This window comes from Calypte anna, chromosome 5 (assembly GCF_003957555.1).
Source record: "Calypte anna isolate BGI_N300 chromosome 5, bCalAnn1_v1.p, whole genome shotgun sequence".
Taxonomy (NCBI): domain Eukaryota; kingdom Metazoa; phylum Chordata; class Aves; order Apodiformes; family Trochilidae; genus Calypte; species Calypte anna.
In genome coordinates, this window is record NC_044250.1 from 7,018,461 (window position 1) to 7,043,119 (window position 24,659).

General features: G+C 38.7%; 1 protein-coding gene across 1 annotated transcript in view; it reads left to right on the top strand.

Annotated features, from left to right (window-relative positions):
- The window catches only part of KIAA1549L (KIAA1549 like), a 50,431-nt gene that overhangs the window by 9,968 nt on the left and 15,804 nt on the right, over window positions 1–24,659 (top strand). Inside the window, exons 7-14 of the mRNA XM_030451207.1 lie at window positions 1,244–1,303; window positions 2,003–2,154; window positions 3,590–3,761; window positions 5,492–5,655; window positions 11,260–11,450; window positions 13,885–14,012; window positions 22,558–22,736; window positions 24,272–24,489. Coding sequence (XP_030307067.1) covers window positions 1,244–1,303; window positions 2,003–2,154; window positions 3,590–3,761; window positions 5,492–5,655; window positions 11,260–11,450; window positions 13,885–14,012; window positions 22,558–22,736; window positions 24,272–24,489 — 1,264 coding nt within the window. The remainder of the gene's footprint in view (window positions 1–1,243; window positions 1,304–2,002; window positions 2,155–3,589; window positions 3,762–5,491; window positions 5,656–11,259; window positions 11,451–13,884; window positions 14,013–22,557; window positions 22,737–24,271; window positions 24,490–24,659) is intronic.

The following is a 24,659-nucleotide window of genomic DNA, read 5'->3' on the forward strand; positions in this document are numbered from 1 at the left end:
ATAATGGCTTCCCTTGATTCAAGTGTTTGGCCTCCAAAATAGGCCAAAAAATGTCTTTAGCTGGTTCTCCTTTAAATACTAATGGTTAATATTTCATTTTGGAGGTCTTGATTTTGTTCCCAGCACAGCAAGTGTATTGCAAACTCATGAACTTAATGCTCACATACTGTCTTCAGACTGACAGCATGTCTTGTGGAAATCTTTACTTTGAAAAGAGTTTGATGCTTATTCATGTGGCAGTGCAGTTGTTTTGGTTTATAGAGCAAATACTGCTCCTGCTCTTGCAGTGTGTTATTTCCCAGTGGACTCCAGCAGCTCCTCCAGAGCCTTTGCAGTCTGTGGTGGAAATGCAGAGCTCAGGAAAACACTGTGAAATCCTTCCTCAAAAGCAGTTACTGATTCTAATCAGATGTGTTGCAATATTTACTATTTCAAGCCAGTTTGGTTTTTAAAATCAAGGCAATGCAGTAGCAGTGTTTCAATGTGCAAGGCTTGGATATTTTCTGAATTAAGTTCCAAGTATTAATGCTTTCCACATTGCATAAATCTATCAAAAAATGCTAAGATCTATAATGAATTATAAGCACATTGAACTTTACTAATGCTCTTTGGAGATGGAATAGATAATAAAAGGCATCAAATCTGCAAATATAATTTTCTCAAGGATGTAAACACATGGTAGTAATGCCTCAAATGGTGCAGAGGGAGAATACCACACTCCAAGGAGCATTCATGTTTTCATAAATCTCATTTGTAATTCACGTGTAACTGCACTCTGTGTTTGGTGGAATCTGATCCTGGTTTATCTTAATATTGTTTTAGGTTAAAATGGTGGCCTGGGTGCAGTAAGGATTAAGTAAGGATACCACAGAATGTAATCTTTTTTTTTTTTTTTTTTCTGGGGAAAGTACTCACAGAGAGAAAGTGACAGAGATGTATATAATCCAGAAATGTTTGTATTACATATGACTTTTTAGTAATGGGCAGTTCTGGGCTTTGCCCCAGGCAATGTACCAGCCAATATTTTGGCAACAGAAGATGGATGTTCTTTGTCTGCTCTGTTTGCACTTGATGTTCTTTTTCAGACAGAAGAAATTACACTCCTGTAAATTATACCTCTAGATCTCTTCCTGGGCCATAGTTTATTTTTATTTGTCAGTATCTGGTTAACCTAATAGTGTCAGAACATATAACATGTAGTATGCTGGAATATTATGGCATAATTTCAACTTTTATTTTAAAGCTTTGGAGTATCCAAACCTTGATGTCTCAGAATCAACTAGAGACTACTGGGTAATAACAGGTACTTTTTAATCTACTTTCTTCTTATTTGTTCACTGGCTGTAGTGGAGTGTTGTTGAAATTACAATGGAGACAGTGTTTTCAAAAAAGTCATGATGGTCCCAAAAGATTTTTTAAAATAATATTGAAATGCCATACATTTGTATGAATAAGCAGTGATATCACTTATTTGAGCGTTATGCAAATACAGTGTCTTTTTAATTTTACATTAATTTTTTTTAGAAAACATTTATTCAGTTTTCAGTGCTCTCAACCATATAGTATTTTGTTTCAGACTGAGCTGTACAAAATTCTGGCTTCAGAATTCAAAATTGCAGGATGAAAAACTGTCATTTAGTTAACAGGAGAGTCTGGTGACAAGTATAAAATCTGGCAGCTCTCACATAGCTTCTCACTTATTTTTTACATTGAAGTTCATAGATTAAGTCCTTTGGGAGCCATTTTGGTAAACTGAAGGCCTAAGAATGTTTTTGGAGGATATTATTCTCTGATGCACTGTTGATGTTATCTGAGAAGAACAGTACAGGAGCTGGAAGAAGCACAGCACATACTCATCAGGAGTTACTGATGGGGTGGGATGGCATCCAGTCATTTTTCTTCTAAGCTGATTAATCCATCCCTGTCCCCAGCTGCCATGTAGGCTGTGGGTTACTTTGTCCATCTAAAATGTGCTGATATGTGGTTTTCTCCATTCCTGCAGTTATTCAAGGGGTTGATATTGCATTACTGGGACTGAACAACCAGAGCTTTGCCAGACTGATGGAGCAGCGTTTGGCTCCCCTCTTCATGATGTCCCAGCAACAAGGGAGACGCTTCCGACGCGCCACCACCGTGGGCAGCTACACCGTGCAGGTGGGCAGTGTGGCTCTGGTTGTGCCTGGATGTGTGTTGGCAAAAAGGGCTTTGTTTTCATGTGTCCTGTCTCAGTTTGTGTCTCAGTTAAAAAACCCCATCTGTTTAGCTGAGTTTAGATTTCTTCTCTTTTGTCCGGAACACCAAGGCCACTCAAGCACCAACAGGTTTCTTTTTCTGAAGTCAGCTGTGCTTGCGTGCCCCCCATCTTCTCGAAACTGTCACTAATTAATTAGTGTTAATAAACATTTTCTCTTTGGTTTCTGTGAGGATTTCTTTAGTGTAAGCTCTCGTATTCAGCATAATGAAGAGTTCCAGGCTTTTGTTCTTAAATTAAAAATGTTTCTTTGGTCTTTCTTTCCTAGATAACTCAATATAGCTAGAACTTCGTATTTCTTTTTGTTGACAAAAAAAAGTATGAAGAAATCTTTATACAGGATTAGTCATCAAATCATAGGGCCACAGATCACATTATGAAGCAGAGATTGCAGTCACGTGGAATTTATTAATAATCTCCTTCTTTTTTAGCAAAATTTCCCTTTCAGTGTTTTGAAATGTTCATATTTTGTTTTCTCAGTAATTTATCCAACTGTTGCTAGTTGTGGGGGAATCAAGAAGGATCTGCCTTCAAAAACTGCATGACCAGTTGTTGCTTTTTTTCAATTACATGTTGTTTTTCAAGAGATGCTTGTTGTGAGATATAAAACACATTTTTCTTTTCTTCTTTGCCCATAATTCTGTGCATTTTCCCACTGAAAGAATATAAAAGACAGAATATGTTTTTCCTTTCTAAAAGTGTGAACCTTGGTAAAATTTTCCATGACAACATAACATATTTTTGTTCATAACATAATGGAGAAGCATCACAATTCTTATTTCCTCTCATCATTAAAGGTGTTCAACACTTCCTCCACTCTCAGGAGAGCTAGAGGTGCAACGTAAAAACTCGCCTGGGGTTCTGTGGAATAAAATGGAAAAAAGCATGGTTCTCATTATTGTCAGCCTGGGTTCAAAAATAATTCTTAAAGAGTTAAAATGTGAGGGAATTTTTCAACTACAACATGCCAGTAAGGTATAATTTTCAATATTAGGGCACATTTTATGATTTCCTTCTTTACAGAGGACTGTAATGTCCAAACATTTGATCCTTTCCTCCTTTTTACTGCATGGTTTTCTTAGTATATGGTTTTACCTGAGAATTATGTTTAAAAAAATTTAAAGTGGCAATCAGTCCTCATTAATCTTAATAGCCTGAGCTATGAAGGGAAGAATCTTTGATCCTCTGAGAATATGTGCATGGATCTTTGGATCTTATATGGGAAGGAGTTTTCTGTGTGCACTGCCCTCAAGTAGCTCCTGGCAGATATTGCAGTGCTTTAATACAAAGAGAGTATTCTCTCATCTTTTTCTTTTTTTTTTTTTTTTCTCCTAAAAGATGGTAAAAATCCAGCGTATCCCAGGACCTAAGGAGCCAGCTGAACTGACATACTATGCTTTATACAATGGAAAACCTTTGCTGGGCACTGCAGCTGCCAAAATCCTGAGTACAGTTGACTCTCAGCGGATGGCCTTGACACTGGGTTATGTTATTCAAGTTCAAGCTGATCGTAAGAGTTCTTATAAAAATTCTGTCATTCAGTCCTTTATTTCTCCTTTTTAATTTTTTTCCTACTGCCATAAACCCATTTACATTCTGAGCAACTTTGTTTTCCCTGAGAGTATCTCTTTAATGTATTTTTTACTAAAGCAGCTATACATAACTCATAGCAGTTTCCCAGCACTTCAGGCAATTCCATGATTTATATGGTTATTTAGGAAACTATAGGCTACTGCTTATGATCTGACTTTGTACTTCTATGATCAGAAAGGCAGCCTCATTCATTTGTAGATTTTCATACAAGTTAAATATGCACAGAGTACTGTAAAAAGTGAATATATAGAAATTGAATTATAACTCCCAGGTAACTGAGATTCTGAAGCTTCAATATTTTAAATGTAGGAGGCAGAATCATGGAATGATCATGGTTGGAAAGTAATTCTGTCTTTATGCCATATTACAGAAAGAAATCAATTTCTTCCATTTTGGTCATGGTATTTGTATTCTGTCTTTGTATTCCCAAAGAAATACTTACTATAATTTCTTTTATATCAGAATGAAAAGTTCTGTACCAAAATGTGGTAAGAAAATAAATCTACCCTCAGGAGCCCAGAGTCTGGTTAGATCAGACAGACTAAAAGTAACAAAAAATATGGATGGCTCAAGCTTCAGACAGACTTTCAGCTGCCTTTTGTAGCTGCTGCTGAACAACATGGGCTGTGTTTGAAGCCTGATCCTGAAAGATGCTGAGTGCCTCTGACAGCTAATAAACTCAATGACATTTGAAAACTCTAGTCCCCTAGGAAATGGGAAAGGATGCTTTATGCTGGTATTCTTACAATTGTCTATCCACACCAGCAAGCAGTGAATAGGAAAATTAATAAAGATAGCACAGTGAAGCCCACAAATTATTTTAGTAAAGCAAAATTCAGTATCATGAAATTATCTCTTGTTTTTCCAGAACAAAATGAAATTAAAAAACAGGGGATGTGTTACAGGGGGTTTTCTTATATGCATACAAGTTGAAGGTTCATACTAAGACACTTTATTCTGATAAAAAGTAATGTAAAGCATTTTAACATTACTGCATTTCTGAAATGTACCTGTCCTGGAACAGTTATAAACATAGCTGCAAGTATTTCTCTCCAACCCAGCATGGGTTCATTTAGACTTTTACCATGGCATAATATTTCTAGAGTAAAGAGAAGCATTTTCTTATTGCCCTGTTAATGTCAATAACATCTATTAGTGTGCTCAGCTTCATTGCTTTTTATACAATTTTCCCAGTTAACGCTTGCTGAGCCAGTAAGTTTTTGACACCAGGTATGGACTCTGTGCATATATTTTTAATACATTACCTTTCTATATGCTGTTCTTGTGTTTGAAAAATAATTAATGATACATTACTTCCACTTTTGTTTGTTTCTTTATTGTGTAAATGAACCACTGGAGTGATATCTTACGTGGCATCTGGTTGGATCTGGTAGTTGATGGCTGCTTTTCCAGCTGGCAAAAACTGAGAGAAGGGTGCCAAGGGATTTGTGAAATGAACATTGTTGCTGATTCTTTTTTTTAAAAATTTATTTTATTATTTTAGGAATAAAAAGGAAGAGCTAGATTACTAGTGATCCTTTTATACTAGTTATTATATGGAGATAGATGAAGGCTGTGTTGGAAAGCAATCTAAATTTTGTGTTTGCACAGTAGAACTTATCAATGTTGCTTTGCAATTGTCTGTAGCTGTGGTGAAGAACCCCCCAAACAACCTATGGATCATTGCAGCAGTGCTGGCTCCCATTGCTGTGGTTACAGTCATCATCATCATCATCACTGCAGTTCTGTGCAGAAAGAACAAGAATGACTTCAAACCAGACACCATGATGAACCTGCCTCAGAGAGCAAAAGTGAGTGACAGACCTCCAGATCCAAGATTTCCATTTGCTTTCTGATGTTTTTAACTGTTTCTCTGCTTGATGTTTTTGAAGGATGTTTGGAATTGAAATGGCCATCACTCACAGGTTAGATCTTTGCATTTCTTCTCTGTTCTGGATACTTCTGGTCACAGCAATTACCCTTTGGTTTTACTTTTGTTTACTGCTTCCTTTGCAGCCTTTCCCTTGGTGCACAGGTAGCAGTGACAGAATGGCTCTTCTGCACTGATATAATGCACTGAGCCATTAGGACTCACCAGAGTGGTTGTTTCCTTCATAAAGTTGAGGAAATGGGCTATGACCCTTAGGTCTTGTCTGCCACACATCTCCTATGGGACCCCACTCTCAAACCCATGGCCTGAGCTGCTCCTGCCTGCTGTGAGTGGCTGTGGCTGAAGATCTGGGCTTTGGCAGCCTTTCAGACCTGGTTCTAACCCCAACCGCTAATTCAGAAAATACATTCTTGGAATATTTTTTCAGAAATATTTTCCACCAATGTTTTTTCTTTTAGAGTTCTTTTAGAACTTTGTTTTATTAGAAATTGTTGTATGGTTTCAGGAAATTATATTTTCCATAAATGTAGTAATTCATACCAATTGCAAGATATTTTTTAAAAAATCAAATGTCTTCCAAATGCCACAGAATATGGATTTGTCTCTCTAGTGAAAAGTCTGCATTCTCAATGCTGCTCTTAAATGGCTTTTAAAACAGGGCCACCCAATGTTAGGAGTTGTTAGCCTACAAAGTGTGTATGTGAGTTGTACTGTTCCTGCACCCTTTTAGCTGGCTTTGTTCCTCTCCATTGGCATGGCAATGAAATGATAATTTTTTTTCTTTGGTTTCTTAATGCTACAGACAGCAGAGTGATTTATTTCAACTCTGTTGCTTCTGCTGAAAAATGTAGATTGGAGGGAGAGCTGAAGGAAGGCATGATGCATGTCATCTCTTTTCTCCTCATCTTTGGTTAGCTGCAGATGAGTGCAGCTGGTACCAGTGGGAAAAAGACATTTGTATAAAAAATGATACATAATAGACATTTCCATTTCACTTCCAGTACGCTCATCTCTTTATCAAACAGTGTTATCAAACTACTGTTAAGAATAGATCTGCAGAAGTGAAACAAGCAATATCACAAACACAAACAAAAATTAATACCACTGCAGTGACATCATATAAAGTCCCACTGAAGCCTCTAACTTGCAAATTGTACTTTATTAGAGGCAATAAATATTATTTGTTTGCAAATATTATGCACTACTTGACTCTTATTCTATGCAATCTTAGTCCCAGATAAGGGGCAAAGTAAGAATAAATTTAGACAGTGTTTTGAGCTAGACATCATTATGGGATGCTATTTTGAAAAACCCAAGATTGATGGCTGAAGCTACAGGTTAGAGAAACTTGAAAGTATTTAAATGTTTTTCTCTATAGTTGTCAGTCCAAAAGGAAAGCTGAATTTTTACTACTCCTGAGAAATCAGGTTTAATTGGGCTATAAGCTACTTGGTCAAGTTAAAACCTTTTCAGTCAGGTTACCTTTGCCTCAGCAGTCCGTGAGGTCAGACAGGAGCTGGATCTGCAGAACAAAACAAGTGTTGCTGAGCTCCCAGCATCTAAAAGACATTTGTTTCAGGAGATTTTCCTTTAGACATTCTCATATTTGCAGCTGGAGTGCAGCAGCCCTAGAGTGCATTTCCCCTTTTTGGTGTATTTTAAGACTCCATAAAATGTAATTTAATTTATGACATGAAACGTGATGCATTTCAAAATGAAAACTAAATGGCTTTCCGTTTAGCTTCACAGTCATGGCTCCATCACAAAGGTTGAGCCAGGTCTAGTTTAGAGTATAGGCTGGTACATGGTCTGTGGAAGATAAATTCTGCAGTGGGATTGGGAATGGACTGGTTTTATCCTTCCCAGTTTCAGGTTCTTTACTTACAGTAAGGCTAAGAAACTGATTTGGGGAAGATAGTGAAATAAAGTAATGTTTTAAAGAATATTTTTATTTTTAATTTCAGCATTAGGGATATCAGGAATAGTGGTAATTGCTTGACCTGTAATTGCTGCTTTCATACCATTTGGCAATAGGAAAAGCTGATGAGCAGGTATCTGTATCGCATTTTAAATTAATATATTATATTTTGTGACTTGGGAAAGTGCCTGAGACTGATTAATGCTGAATCTCTTCTGTAGTGGAGTCACAGCAGAGTGATTTTTAGTTTAAGAAGCAGCCTTAATATTTTGTTTCTGTGCTATTTAGTCACTGGTGCCATTTTTTGATACCTTTTGAGTATCCGGCAAGCAGCATAGAGAGGGAAAGAAAACATTAAGGGGTGCTCAGAGCCTCAGATTTCAGCTGGCTTTGTTTTCAGTGGTGCCATGTGATGTGTTCTGATTTCCGAGGTCCCGTAGCCAGGGGGCTGGGGGGAACTGAGCTCGGGGTCATCTCTGCGGAGCGGAGCTGCTGCCAGGGGGATGGGATGCACCCACACAGCACGGGGGTAACCAAACGTTTTAGTCTTAAATACCCTTCTGTAGTCGTGGGAGGTGATGTAAGGTAACAGCAGGAATGCTGCCTGTGCCTGGTAATTAAGGAATGACTTTGTTGTGGCAAACTGAAGGCTGAATAAATGAAGCCTAAAAAATGACCTCTCATACCTAGTGTAGCAAAGCATTTTTTTTTTTTTTTTTTTGGAGCTGCATTGCTGTTCTGAATTGCCTTAGCAGTCAGGGATGTCTGGACTAAGCTGCAGGGAACAAACAGGGGCTCTTAAATATTTTTCAGTTGACTCTCCAGTTGTAAAATTTAAAGTATAGATTCAAATTGGTACAATTAGGAATCAATTTTATTTCAATGTTCCTTCAATGCTGTTTTTATTTTGAGGTTTTGCATAGGTGCTAGTTTTTTACCTCCCTTGCTTTCTGATTCACAGCATGATTTTTTTGAAGGCTGTAATCTGATCTGTCACCCTTCCTTTCTTTTAGAGCATGAAAGAATAAGCTTGCAGGTAAACAGAGATAAGATCTGCAGTGTAAGACCACAAGCAAAGGCAAATACTGTGGGCCATGAGAAAACAACCACTATCAATTTGATAAAGGGCATGGAAATAAAGATTAGAAAAACTGCCTGTGTACATGGGTAAATATATAGAGGGGAGGGGCCAATCACCTTTTTTTTTTTTACTTCCTGTCTTTTTTTTTTTTTTTTTTTTTTTTTTTTTTTTTTTTTTTTAATATCACAGTCTTTGTCATGATCATTGCAAGGAAAAAAGTCCCAGAAACAACTCCTTATGTTCAGTCTGTTCTTTGCCAGGCAATGTAATTTAATGGTCCCATAATTAATTTATTGTTTGAAAAGCAGTATTCAAACCCCAGACCTTTGGTCTTTCTCAGTATTGTGGCTGTGTTGGGCATCTATGCTTGCAGTGCTTCAGCAGTGCCTGATCGTGATTAAGTCTTGCCAGTTCCCTTCAGGGGTGGCAAAGCCATCTGCTCCTGTGGGTTTTACAGAGCAGGGTTCCAAGACCAAATTTTATTTAACGCAATATTTCTGCTGATGAGGATGGCTTTTTCAGCTCTTCCTTTAATGCAGTTGGTTACTAGACATGGTGGTAAGTAGAACTCAGATTAAAATAATCCTTCATTTTCTTCCCTTGGCAGATTGGAGCTGGGACTCTGCAGAATTCTTTTGTAATTCTCATGTTCTGCTTGCTTCTTCTGTTATTTGTGTGGTTTTGTGTGGTTGTTTTGCTTTGTTGTTATTTATTTATTTATTAAAAAATAGCATATGAAGTATAAGTTGTAAGAACTTCTCTTTAAAAGGGATGGGGGGAGAAATAATGGATTTAATCAGCTGCTTTTTTTAATGTCTAGGAGAGTCTTGACTATCATCTAGTACAGATAATGATGTTGAAAAACATTATTTTAGTTCAAATTAGTGTTGACTAGAATGTTATACAGTATTTCTTCCTGGCTGCCCTTCTCACAGCCTCTACTTCCCATTTCTTCATTCCCTCCCCATTCTTAGTTTCCCCCCTTTGTAGCTAATGAGGTGGCTGCTTTGGTTGTTCCCTGCCTTCAGCAGAGGGCAAGGAGAAGGGTCTGGCAGGGATGATACTGTCATGACTTGCTATGGGGTGGAGATGGTGAATTGGCATTTCTCTGACACATTGCAGTTTCCATTGTGGCAGTGTGGGGAGATGTCTGCTGCCCTGGATCAGCATTAGCCCAGGTAGCATCTCCCTAATGTACTGGAGACACTTATCAGAGGAACACTGCAGTATGTGAGCACATGAGAAATCGTCAGCCTCAGTTCAAACAGGAGATAGGGAATGTGAGATGTAGATCCCCATAAGCACAAACCATGTTTTATCTTGTTTTATAAAAGAGAAGACAGCCCCATTTTTTCGACTTAGAAGGTCTATGATATTTATATTTATAGCTATAGCACAGATTTACTAAGGCATGGAACAAGAGAAAATGTTTTTTTCAGAGCTCATCCTTCTTGTCTGCCATCAGCAGTTTTTTTTAATCCATCTGATTTTCCTCTGGAATAAAAGTATTAGGTGACAACAGAGCAAGAACCTGAGAGACTGTAGAGCTCTGATGTGTTTCCTAAAGTATGTTTGAGGGTTAAAATCATTGTTATTCATCTTTGAAGTGATTTATGATGCTTTTTTAGCATTCTGTCTTTGTACTACAGCATGAATATCCTTCCAGGTTTTGGTAAATTGATTCAATTCAATTTAGCAAGAGCATTTTAATGTATTACAATTTTTTTTTTTTTTTAAATTTTCCTTTTTTTTTTTTTTTTTTCCAATAGAAAATGCAGTTTGGAAAATCAAGACTTGCTCAAATGCTTTAATTTTTCTGTTAAGAGAATCCACCTTTTGGTGACTGCTTTGCCCAGAAGGCACGTGGCAGTTCTGCATGTTCCTTGTAGAGGCAGCAGGGAGAACGTGTCTGGGCTTTGGGGCAGGAGGGGCTGGGGACATGGCCCCCAGCTGCTTTGCTCCAAGGTTTTTCTGAATGCCACTTCCTGAGAGGAACCAGTGAAGTCAGTAACAAACTTCCCAGTAGGCAACTGGCAAGCTAGAGGAAATGCAGTTTCACTGATCTGAAAAGGATCATTTTCTGGAAAATGTCACCTATGAAATGTTTGTGTGCCTTTTTTTACTTGGTTTGAAATAAATAACTCCCCACCCCCTTTGCAAACACAAGATTTTTTTCATAGAGAAAGTTTTTTATTTTAAATATGGCCTGATTTTTCTCCCTCCTAATTTTTTCATCCATGTGTTCATTCTTCCATTGTCTGTTAAAGTAATTTCTGGAGGTGTTATAGAAGGTTACCCAAGGTCGGGTTTGTGCTAATTAATCATCTATAGAATATGCAGAATGGAGATCTTATCAGAAAATTACTTTGTTTTAGGGCTTTCAGGTAGAAATTTACATAATTTCACCTGCTGATTATGGACTTAGAAGTGTTAAGGGAATATTTTATATCAAAATGGAAATTTTATATTAACATATGATGCATACTGGAAATTTCTTTTTTCTCACATTTTTTTTTTTCCTTCAGCCAGTACAAGGGTTTGACTACGCCAAGCAACACTTAGGTCAGCAGGGAGCTGAAGATGAGGTTTTACCTGTAACTCAGGAGACTGTCGTGCTTCCACTTCCAGTTAGAGATACTCCTGCCTCCCAGGAAAGAGAAATTACTCAGGATGGGAGCACCATCAAAACTGCCAAATCCAATGAAACAAGGAAAAGGTAGGGACCAGCATGTTTCCACAGAGGGGTGGAATGGGGTACATGATGCTTGTTGCTTAGGAAAAAACTGTAAGGTTTGGCACTCAGGCTCTGTGCATGGCAGGTGGTTCCTCCAAAATACATCTTGACATAATGCCAATTTGCACTGAAAGTGCAAGATTGCTGCAAAATATAAAATAAAGTGGAGATTTCACAGATTGTACATGCATAGAGGAGGAAATGACAAATGGAAGATGACCATGACACTGGCTGTAGCTGCTGGTGCTGGGCCACCACAGGCTAAAGTCTTTGCAGGAACTGTTCTTTAAAATGTTTTGAAGCTTCTCCAAGCCATGTGTAAATATACACAAAAAATGTAAGCCCAGCCCTATTAATTAATCCTCTAACAAAAGAGATTAAGTACTTCACTCAGTCCTTTGAATGAGTGCAAACCCCCCTCTGCTTAATCTGCACATTTTTAAACAAACATTGATAAGCATACTCGATCCAGGAATTCATTGGAAAGTCACTCTGATTATGAAATATGTCAAGCTCTGGTGCCTTTCTAAGCAAATAACTAAGTTATCTCACCTCCTTCAGGGTGACTACTTGAGTAAGTGAGAACATGCAGAATTTTAGCCTTTTTTCATCCCCAGGAGCTGTGTCTGGGGATGGAATTTAATGGTGTCTGAAATGAAGAAATATTTCTTGACCTTTACATATTTGCTTTTTCGTCCAGAATACTTTGCAGCCTGGAAAGGTCAATTTAAATCAGATTGCTCTGAAGTGGCTGGTAACTGATCAGAATATCTTCCCTGATATTACCACTGAAGGAAACTTCACAGTTAATAATACAACAGCCACTTAAAAAGGAAGAATATTTAGATTAGTGGCAGCAGAGGCTGTTGTGCAAGCTAACCTTGCTTGTTTCTTTTCCTTGTTCCCAAGTGGAGCATGTTTTCTTAAAGTGTGGATCTGTCCCTGGACAATTTTTTGTTTTTTTTACAGGACTGGGATTATTCATTAACAGTAACACACATATTTAAAAAGAAGAAATGCTACTTTTCAAGAAAGTTTATTCTCAGTAGAGCTTCATAAAATTCCCCAGGCTGGGCTGGGCTGAGCTGGCTTGGATGCTGGTTTCTCCTGAAGTCCTTTAGCTGGAAAGAGCATATTTCAATTTATAGGTATTTCTACCTAGGTTATCTTCAACAGCAAGTTTCTAGAAATTACTTTTCTCATATTTGTCCATTCCAATTCTGACCATAGCAAATGCTCTTTGCTTACATGAGACAGGAAAGTCAGTGCTGTAGGTAAATGAATGTTTCAAGCTGGCAGTACAGTATTGGCAATGATTTACAGGATGTTTTTTACAGTTGCTTTGTTTCAGTACCATTTTCTGGATGTAAAGCCATTTTGACAGCAATAGAATTTGATTTGATTTTTTTCTTTTCCTCTGGAAATGAAAATCCTGGTGGCTGAGTCCATTTTTGTTTCTCATTCAAACTCTTCACATTACCTTGTTGCTGGCCATGACAATTCAGTGACAGATTGCAGATAGGTCCATGAGTCACTATACAGGCCCTGTGGATTGTTTTAATTTCTGTTGTGGCAAGGTTCATGCATAGAAACAGTGTGACAATGTGTCTGGATGTGTAGTAGCAACAAATACAACATTTTCTCTTTTGGGCTGACTTCCCCGACATGTACATTAAGATCTGATTAATTTTCCCACCCCAAAAAGAAAATGGATGCTAAGAGCTTGCTCCCAGATTTATGTTGTTCACTTTAGTTCTTGCTTCTTGTTTGGAACTAAACATTCACTGTGGTTCTGCTCTGCCCTCCCTCCTTGCCCTGTGCAGGTACCAATCTCAGGGCAAGGATATGCAATAACTGAGAAAACCAAACATTTTCTTAAGGAGTTACAGCAAATAATGGTACTGGTTAAACCAGGTTATGCAGAAAAACAGTAAGAAAGGAACATTTTCTTATCACACTCTGTGTATGTACATATAAAGTGAGCGAGGGCATTTTCTATTGTGGCTGACAGAGTAGCTGAGTGTCAATGCAGGCTAAATAATAAAGGAATTAGTTTAGCCATATATAGGAAAACAAAGGTCTGCTTTATTTTAGCTGTATAAATGACACTGAATTGATAATAGGAATTTTTGTCCTCTGCAATGTTGTTCCTGTCATTGTGGGTGTTATGCATGAGGAGTGTTTACTTTCCATGCCTCTAAGATGCCATCAGTCCTGAGCTAATGGAGAAGCTGTGTTCACCAGGGCTCTATTTCAGCCTTTGTGGTGTTTCTGTGTGCAGTTTATATGCTGTCTCCTTTTGGTGCAAAATCAGACTTGAAAACTCAGTGATGCAAACTGTGCAAATGAAATAACCTTGAAATGAGATTCATAAGGAAGAGCTCACAGCCTCCCTTGTTGCTATGGTTACTTGCAGCCGGTCCCCAAGTCAGAGTGGCTCCATCATCAGCAATGGGTCAGGAAAGCCCAGCTCAGGACGGAGCTCCCTCCAGAAAGTGATGGCACCACAAAAAGTGACAAAAGAAGAAGGAAGGAAAAGAAATGGTGAGAAGTGTTTCCTAGTAAAAACTGCTCACAGTTACCCTTGTAGCTGTATCTGCACAGGCATTACCTACACTGAAACCACCTTGATTTTCCTTCAGCAGTACTTAGGCATTTTCCCTTCTGCTTGCTTTTTTTTTTTTTTTTTTCTTTTATTGCTGTAATTGTTCCTCAATCTCACAGAAAACAGTATGACACTTACACTTTCTGTGTGGGCCTTTGCAAGTTTTCTTTCTTTCTCTCTTACTTTCTTTCAATACCAGAAAACTAATGAAGACAAGATAAACTGATGAAGACATGATGTTATGTAGTAGGTGGACAGGATTTACAGGTTTTTTGTTTTTGTTTTTTTTTTCCCCTGTATAGAACCCTAAGATAATAATTTCTATTAGAACCCTAAGATAATAATTTCTATTATTGCAGTTGCTGAGCTGGCCCAGATTTGGTGAAGATGAATTAATTAGGTAAAAATTATTTTGAGACTGTGAGATAGCCAGAGCTTTAACTTCCTGCATCTTATCATCTTCATCATACATTTTTGTTATTGACACTGACAGCTTTACTTGATGCACCTAGGATGTTACACTGGATGTTTTTTGCAAGCTTTTGGTTTATGATGGTGACCTTGTGATTTGAGATATATCAGGAACATATGATGAGAGTAGAATGCAATTACATTTTCCCTTTTCCCTGCCCTCCTGCTTATTTCTCTTGAGTTATAGCTTTTCTTCCACAGCTATATTTTCCTTCTTAATAGAAAACACAGTGGTTGAGCCAACTGAACATTTCCCTGTAAAGGGAAGGAATTAAACTGGGTAAACTCAGCAGATTCTGTCATGAACACAAGTCTGTAATACTTCATTGTTAAGAATGTAAGTGTGGAAATGAGGAATTGGATAAAGAGAAAATCTTAGTGTAGATCTCTACTCCTTTCTTAAGTAAATCACTTCTGTGGCTGCTTAGGTGTTGTGGTGATTACTATCAAATCATAGCATCCCTTGATAGCTGTTATACCTTGTACTAAAGAGTCATGACAAAGCTTTCCTGCCTTAGCAGAAATACAGTGTGATAGAGACACATACATAGCACCAGAGATGGCCTTGGTTCTGTACACCAGAATCATACCATATTTTTTAAGTGTCCTCTGTTCTTTCCATACACACACCACATAGTACTGCCTCTCGTGGTGGTCATACAATTGATACAGCTGTGCTATGTTTTTAAATCAGCTTCACTGAGATTTATGAACATTTGCACATTCACACAGAGAAGTTAATTTTCTTTTGTTACGTGTTTGTCATCTGCACTGCTTTGTTCTGACAGACCTGTGACTTTACTAATTGCTCGAGACCTGTAATGAGAGGCATTCTGACTGGTCTTTCTCAAAAAGGTCTTTTTTTATTCATACACAGCAAAAAATATTTAATGGTTTCAAGGGTTGTATTATTTTTTCACTGTTTGAAGTGTAGCTTATTTTACAAGATAACACTGGAAACGCTAAATGTTCTTAAAAGCTGTAGTTTATACTGGTTTTTCAATATTTAATGTCAGGTGATCTTTACACATATAGGCAAAATAACTTAGTGAAGGTAATTTTTCTTTTGTTTTGTTAGATTTTAAGTCTTCAGGGAAGCTGCTTTTCTCCTATTTTTTTGTCTGAACTCTCTCCAGTTCTCTTGCCTGGACGATGCCTTTAGCGCGCATGACGGCAGAAGCAGCAGCACATTTCCTCTGAAAAGCAGCATCTAAAAACTGGAATGAATCCCTTGATGGTCACATGTTTGATTTGGGGACTCCAAGTTAGAATGGCTCATTAGTTGCCATAGTTACAGACCAATTTTAGATCCTATTTCTTGCTGACATTTAGTTACACAGAAAAATGACAGCACTGGATGTTACTTTGGTACACAAACTCTGTAAGGCTTGTGTCAAATCGACTCCAAATGGAGTGAGTCAAAACTGAGAGTAAATGTTAGGGACCATCTGACCCTTGGTGGTTGAACTTCCTTCTTGCGACTCCAAAAAATTTAAGTTACTTTGAACCATGACAATGAACAATGTGAAACCAGTATAAATGGAGAGACTCAGATTAAGGACCTGATGTTTTGCAGGATCAGAACTCTTTAGCTGAGCCTTATTTCTGCAGAAAGCACAAATTAAATATCTATTTGTATTAGAATAACTATAAGTTTCAGGAAGATAATATCATTGCTTTCCCTTTTGTTTTTTAAGTGTCTTTGTTTCTTGGAAAAAAATTATTAATATTCTGGTAGGAAGTCTCCTTTTTGTAAGCTGATGAGTTAGCCTTTAATTTACTTTGGGCACTTAAAAAAAAAAAGGGAGCGTTTAAGCCTTTTTTTTATCACGTGCACAATTGCAGAGATGAATCAACAGGAATACTGGCAATTTCTGAGAGGTTTGTATGGGAACATGGAAGAGAACAACAGGATATTAGCACTTTCACTTATCATTTTATCAGGGGGAAGCAATTGGCTGCCACACAATAAAAAAGTCTTCTTTCACCAGCTCCTCACAAAATGAAGCCACTAAAGTATACAGCTCTTCTTCCAAAGTTTGAGTGCTTGATTTTACAGCCTTCCTGTTAGCATCTTTGTGAGGCTGTGGTTGCTTGTTCTGAGAAAGATGCAATCTTTAGTTTGCTGGCAGTTCTTTATGAAGGATATGACTCCATACCTTTTGGGCTGTATACTTTAGCCCAGTTTTGTACTTGGACCTCATCTCATAAAAGGAAAACATCACAGGTGAATGTTTGCAAAGAGCCAAAACTTCTGCAAGAAATCTTTGTTTTCTTTTCCTAACAGTCCCAGCTGGAGCACTTCTCATCTTCCAAGCATTTGGACATTGTCTTTAAAACTAGATGCAAGTTTTCAGAAGCAGTTCAGTCAGGGGCCTTACTCTTTTTTAAAATATATTGGTCTCTAAGACTAATTGTTTCTGTCCAGGCAAAAGCTGTCATAAGAATCTTTAATTATTTTTCCTTCTGTACTTTGTAGGGATATCTGAAAATCAAATGTCTGCAGGAACAAAGTACTGGGGAGGAAAACTTGGCTGCATTGTTGGCTTAGCTAAAATCAAAAGGATTTTTGGATGTAACTTTGGATGTAAGCTATGATACACTTCCTCCTGTATTCTATGGAAGTGGGAAGCACCAGTTTTCTCAGTGTCAGATGTGACAGCTCAGTGTCAGAGCCAGCTTTTCTGAATTTCTGAGCAGTTGCCTCTAGTGACTCAAATGAAAATGAAATATGGCAACAGCAACTGAATGCAGTAGCAGGGATGTAGCAATCTGCTTTGAAACAGTCAGCTGGAGGATCTGCTGTATCTGAACAAACATCCAGCACCCTTCATCTGCCTTTGTTGTGCTGGGTGGGGTGAAATACAAGTGAGGGTGGAAAGGGCTTCATCTTACCAAATTTTGGCTGTTTACAGTTGGCTTTCTAACTAGACAGACTCTCTGGTGACTCTGGCGGATCATTGCTAATTGGGACAGATCACCTTCCTCTGGAGGTACTGGCCTTTCTCTTCCAGCATGGAAAGAGCTCAGGCAGCTGCATTAGAGCATAAGCACAGATTTAAAGTGATAAAATTACCTTGCATGACTGATGCCTGTCTCTCTGAAGGGCTGAGAAACCAGGGAGCTGGGAAGGATTTATGGTTTATGATCTCTTCAGTTTCCTGGCATTTAATAATTGAAGTGTCAAAAAAAAAAAAAAAAAAGCCACTTGTTGAGCTGAAGCCCCTTATATTGGCAGACGTCTCTGTTCACCTTGAGGTTCCCGGAATCTTTCAACCTATGTGACATAGCCTAATATTTCACTTTACTGTCTCCATTTCTTTAGCTGTATTTTTTTGGTATTCATTTTAAATATAGAGTGCTGTTACCCTGCCAGCATCCTGCTGGGGACAGTGATCACTTTGTTTCTGCAGACATAACCAGTACCATTTCCTGCTGCTTTCTCCACTTGGTTTTGGTTTGCAAGATGCAACCAAGTGTTGTAATCTATTCTGTGAACTTCTGAGTCCCAGGCGTAGTAGAACTTGCATAGATTAAGTGGACATACTTTTTGTTTGGACCCTTTTAGGTCAGCGTGGATAACCCAGCTTGGGTTTTTTGTTGCTGTTTTGTTTTGGTTTTTTTGAGCCAGTCTTTTTCATTGCAGTTCTCTTGACAAGAAAATACCTTAACCCATCTTACTAAGGTACTGCAGCAAAGCTCTGAAGGAACAGGGATCTGCTGGTGCTTGCAAGTATTAAGTATTTCTTAACTCACATCTGCCTTCTCCTCCAGATGAGCTTTACTCTGCCACTTGATTGAGTCTGACAGCAGTTCTCATCAAGATGTTGATGTTCATGCCATCAGATTCAGTGGCTGTCTGGGTGGCTGTGATCTTCCACTAATATGCCAGAAGATGACAAATGCAGGGTTTATTGTGCAAACAAAAATCTATTTCCACAAGACTTTTTAAAGCTCATAGAGCATTACCTTCTTAAAGAAATGTCTCCTGCTCTAAGCTCTCATGCCTTTCCTTTCTTCTTCATGCAGCTGTCATCATTGTCAGCTAAATATGTCCAGGATGGTGTTACAAAAGAGTCAGCCAAGAAAAGGGTCTGATGTATTTTGTACAAACATTATGAAACACTCACTCTTTTTGCAAGACTTGCATAAATAGATGGGGCAGATATGGTTGGAAGAGAAGATGTAATCACAGGAAAAATATCCTTATGCTTATAAGATGCTTATAAGGATGAGAAATGTTCATAGAACATAGAACACAGTCTTTTTTCTAATTAAGTAGTTCTGTGGCATAGTTTGCTCTTTGTCCAACTATAAGTATATGCTATAGATATGGTTACAATCTTTGTGTTCCCTTAATACAGAATTAATCTTTGAACGTTTTTGATGCTTTATTGAATGACCTAAGAAAGGGCAGAGCACACCTACCTGCTTGCAAGTGTTTCCTATATTTTGGCTTTATGCATTTTTTCCATTGGTGTCAGCTTCTGATGACTTTGAAAAGCAGTTGTGTGTTTGCTTCTGAGCAGGCAAGCACATAAATTTGCTGCAAGGTTACCTGATCCACAGGCAGATATTTCAGTCTTTTTTTTTTTTCTCCCTATATATTTTGATTTTGGATGGGGAGAAGAAAGGCAAGGTGGAGGGAAAGAGAGAGAAGAAATCTGGCAGTGGCCTTTATAGTGAAATCTTTAGGCTGAAAAAATTCTGAATTTCTTTTTTTTTAAAATATAGATTAATAGCTAGAGAAAAACAGAATATTCCACATGTCTAATTGTTTTCTAACTGTTCAGAGCTACAGTTCCTCAGCCCCTTTTCCCGAGTTACAAGTGGGCAGCACCACCTGCTGGTATTGCTGGCTTGAAATGGTGAGGAGCTGCTCTCGAATGGCAGACAAACGTAACTGGAGCAGCTTTAGTCTTGCAAGCCTTGTACACTATTAGCTCCAGTAGTGTGGAGATAAAGGTTCAGCCATGGTCCTGATCTTCAAAAACTAGTGCCATGATAATCTTCACAGCAATTGGCACTCAACCTGAATAAATGATTGCTTTGGATACATCTTCGTGTACTTCAGTTACAGGAAGATTAAGAAGAGTAATTCAGTCTCAATGGATCATGTGGCATGAGATATCTAGCAGAAGATGTTTCAGAAATGAAAAATTAGGAGAGAGAGAGAGAGAGATGAGAGAGCAGGAGAGCATTTTTTTGCCCTTTTCTGCTGCTGAAGTTTCAGTGTGTGCACACAGTGCAAGTGAGAGGAGAACAATAAAATCATAAAAATGTTAGTGTGCATCTGTTTAAGAACAGAAATGAAAAGCATCACTTTAAATCTGTGTTGTTAATAATAGTGGTCAAGTGTGCTTATTGTGAGTGGACTATAAAGAAGAACTGGGCAGTTTTCTGAAGTTTCCTGCACCTGTCAGCTGCTCACCCAGCTGAGGTGCTGGCATTGGGGAGTGGTGTGGGGCAGGCAAAACCAAACACTCCAGGACTTCCATTTTTCTCCAAGCTCCCTTTGGTTTCCTGTTTAAAGTTTAGAAGTTGCTGAGGTTCAGTTGTGTTAGAAACACTTGCTGTAAATCCTCTAGTAAAGGGATGGATAGCAGCAAATATTAAAATTCCCACAGTCCTTTCTTATGATTCCCAGCCAATATGCTCATCAGTGATAAAAAGGACAATGGAAGAAGAACTACTTTCATGTTAGAAATGCCAATTAATGCATAAATGTTAAGCCCAGGTGGAGCAGACTTCCAATTTCTAGTGCCATTTGGCTACTGTTTCCATGCCAATAGCACTGCAGTAGATGCAGATGTGCTCACAAGTGAGGGCTGGTGGTAGTAAGGGTACTCTTTCATTTTAATGTACCACATCAGAAGTAGCTGTCGCCTGTGATTCCTGAATCTCTTTATCCTTAATTTTTCTTTCCTTTAATGAGTCTTTGAACCAGAGAAATTATATTTAATTAAGAAACCGTCTTGGTTTCTGATTCTGAAGTCTGAGGAGAAAACCCACACATCTGCAGCTAGTCATGCTCTCTGCGGGTGCCTGAAGAGGACTGCTGAGGCCTTGGCAAGCACAGTCCTTAGGAAACACTGGGATGGAAGTGCAGCTGCACTTCTTGGTGCTTTCTACTTGAAGTAGGGTACACAAGGATATTCGGAAATAATAATGTTTTGCAATTTTATGGTTTGCTAGGGTTTTTGGGCCTGCCTGGTTCAGGCAAATGCTGACTCAGACAGCCAAGGAGAAGAGATTTCACAAGTTGGGTCACTGATGAGATACTGTCAAAGCTGCCCTGAGCTGTTATCATCATGAGAGACCATCTTTGAGGTGAAAAATACTATTCAGGCAAACTTGATCTCTCTTGGATGTAGTGGTGCCACAGAGGAGGTACCTTGTTTAGAGTGGTGTGGAAGTTTCAGCAGTGAATTATAGAAAAGACCCAACTTCCAGAGCTTCATCTGGTGGCTTTCATGAGAGCTGAACTGATTCAAAATGCCCCCAGGGAAGAACATCCATGCTTCACTTCTACACTCACTGCAATGTAGATGCCCTCCTGTTTGAGTGCAGCCTGTGACAAGCAGGTATCTCTTCAGTCATCTGGTTTTGCTGCTGTGGTGTCCTGGTGGCGTGGCCAGCAGTGAGAGTGGGGTGGTTCGTTTCAGTGAGCCAGGCTTGCCATCCCCTCGCTCTGGGGAGTGTACAAATTCAGTGGAATCCTGGAAGGATGAGGGAATTCCAGACCCACTAAAGATTCCCCTCTCATATTGGACAGTTCTGTGGAGCTAGAGGGACAAGATTTAATGACAGAGTGATTTAACCCATATATTTCTCAAAAGCTCAAGTAGTGTGAGCTCCAGTCCACACTGAGTATGGGCAAAAGGATAATAAGCCTACTCAGTAGGTTCATATTTCGTGATTCCAGTGTCAAATATTTTCCTACAAAAATCACTGGCTGTCTAAACTGCTGAGTTTATATAAGTCCATTGTAATTTGTGCAGTGATTAAATATTAAACCAGTGTATTTTCACAGGAAATAAATTTAGAGCAGGCCACTTTGTTCTTTAGCAGAGGATCTCTGCTCCTGTCAGTTAGGAGATGGAGGAAACATTCTTCCCTCTAATAGCATAATTATTCAAAAATGCTTCCAAGAACCTCTTTGTAGAATTTGTGCTCATGCTTTAGACTCATTCTTTTATTCCAAAATGAGGATAAAAGCTATAAGATTCAAGACTTGACAAGGTGATGCAGGTTTACAAACAAAATCTGGAGGAGAAGGGACTTATCCATTTATATAGAAATCTAAAAGTAAAGATACTTTACCATGCCATTTAGTTTTAAAGAATTTGAGAAGCCTTCTCCTATCTCTGAAAAAAATTTAATACTTTAACTTTATACCAACCTGAGGTACTGCTTTACAAAGCAAAAAAACAACAAATTTGGTTACCATCATTTTCTTAAGCATATTGTAAGAGGCAGCAGTAATGCTTTCTTTTTAACAGATGACATTTTTAGCATTAGTAGTTTTTGCTAAAGTCAGTAGGCTTATTTTTCAAACTTCAAAAATGTCCATGCTCTTACATTATAAGACACAAAAAAGCTGCACTCTTGGGTCAGATCATGTGCAACTACTGATGAGTTGTCATGTGGAGATTTCTCTGTGTGTGTGCATACAACATCTTTCCATCTGAAATCTAGGAGATGTGCTTTAACTTTCATGTCAATTTCATAGGGTTTCCCGTGTCATTCTTTTTCTCCTTTTTTTTTCTCCATCTTATTAGTGCATATTGGAAACCAGGCTTCTTGAGGGGAGTGACAGCTAATCCTTGGAACACAATGTTATCTGTAAGATAGAGGGGTCTTTTTTCAGTGCAAAGGTCTTCTGGGTCTGCTGTTTTGGGTGTACTGAGCACATTATTAGTCTAAACCAGTCTAATTCAGTTTGCTGAATTTCACCTTGAGCATGCAGTAGAAATGCCTGTCTTTATGCTGAATAAATTTGATGTGCTTTAGTGCCCATAAGTGATGAAGAGGAAGGAGGCATTCTCTTTGATAACCTTGCCAAGTCTACCATTGACCCCTTTGACACCTCCTCGGGCTCAGTGCAGCTGATTGCTATCAAACCCGTGGCACTGCCCGCTGCCCACGCTGCCTCGGAGAGGAGCCAGGAATCAGCCATCATTAATGGGGAGGTAAGGACTGTCCAACAAGCTCTTTGCATGCCTATGGCCAGAGCTGGAATAATCTTTAGTCTGTCATGTTGAGGACAGGTAGGAGCTTTTCACCCTGATGTTGTGTAAAGTCTGAGTAGCCTTGTGGGCTCTGACATCTGAAAAGTTAAGATCTGTTTTTTCATAATGCAACTGTGAATGCCCATGAGCTTGGAAGAGGCAGCTTCCTGTATTAATTTAAAGAAAATGGTTAAAGAGGGCAGAAAGCAGAGTGAAATTTTTGTCTATATGAATTCTGTGGCTGAACAAATGAATCAAATGGGTCTCAAGCTGATCTCTATATGGAACAATGCATCAGTTCAAGGCAAGAAAGGATGCAACAGGACCATGGCTTTGAGCAGTATGCACTCCAGCTTGTCCGTAGAGGGTGCTGCTTTTCCTGGGAACAAAGTGGGATGGCACAAGCATCTGATCCAGGTGCTGGTGGCTGCAACAGTTGCATGATTATTAACGTTTTTTTTTCTGTAGATTTAATTTAATTTACAAATGAATGAGGCTGTTATAGGTTTGGTAAACATGATGGGGACACTTAATGTCTTGCTTGCAGACTCACACTGCAACAGTCATTTAAAGATGAGCCGGAATCACCCTGATGCTGTTTGAAAGCAACAAGGAGGCCTGCTGCCAGAGATATAGAAAATGATAATGTCATTAGGCTTCCCATGTAGGCCTGGATTACAGCAGTCTGTCAGGATCCATTTTGTATTTGTATGTTAAGGCCTGATATGCCACATAAAAGATTATTTAGATTTTGGATTCTGTTTTCTCTAAGTCAACAGGACGATACCCCCAGTGCTGTGTGCTTTCTTGTACATAAATGTCTTGAAGTTTGTGAGAGGACTGTTGTATTTGAGTCTAGAAGTACAAAAGCCCAAATAAACTGCTCATTTTCATGTACCTGACAAATTGAAGCAGAGGGGAAAGTTTTTCAATACTTAGGAGCTTTCACAGGACCTGACTTTTATCAGGTCTGATCAAACACCTTTTTATTTAAGAATCCTGTGTCTGACAGGGGCATGTAAGAGACTTTCAAGGAAGCATATAAATTGGAGGAGCATATGATGGTGTTTCACCAGAAATCTTCCCCAGCAAACAGTGATTACTTGTGTAAGGTTTTGTGTAGTCAGGGGTGATGTCCCTATACTTATTGACCCCTAGAAGAGTTTTCATTGGTGAGTTCCCCCAGGGTGCCCAAAAGCAAGCACAGTGCTGGGTCATGACAATTGGCTAACAACATTGGTGTTTTTCTTCAGTGGGTGTATCTGAGTCACTGTTGTGATGGTACATAGTTTTTAAGCTAAAATTATTTAACCATCTGCCAAGCCATAAAAATGCAGTGACTCTGTTCACTTGCAGTTCCTTGCTGCTTACAGATGGCACAGTGTGGTACAAGAAGCTCTGGTAAATGACACATGCAGCGCATCAAACACCCTCTGACTATGCCATTTGGAAATAGCCAGCCCAGTATAATTTTTAAACATCTTTTTGCCTTTTAGGTGAACAAAGCTTTGAAGCAGAAGTCTGATATAGAACATTACCGCAACAAACTGCGCTTGAAAGCCAAGAGGAAGGGGTACTACGATTTCCCACAGGTTGATAACAACAAGGGGCTGACAGACAGAAAGAGGATGTATGAAAAAAACCAGAAAGAACTTGACCACATCTTGGATCCGGATGCAGATGTCTCATCTCCATTTGCTGAGCCTAAGAACAGGTGAGACTTTTTATATGTAGTTCTTCATCTGGGTGTAAAGTTGGTGTCCATGGGTTGCAGAAAATCAAAGGGGCTGTTCTCAATGAAACAATTGTTTGCTCTGTGGTCAGCTGGTCCCTCCTACTTTATAAATAAAATCCGTATCACCCATGATTATTTTCAAAAACATG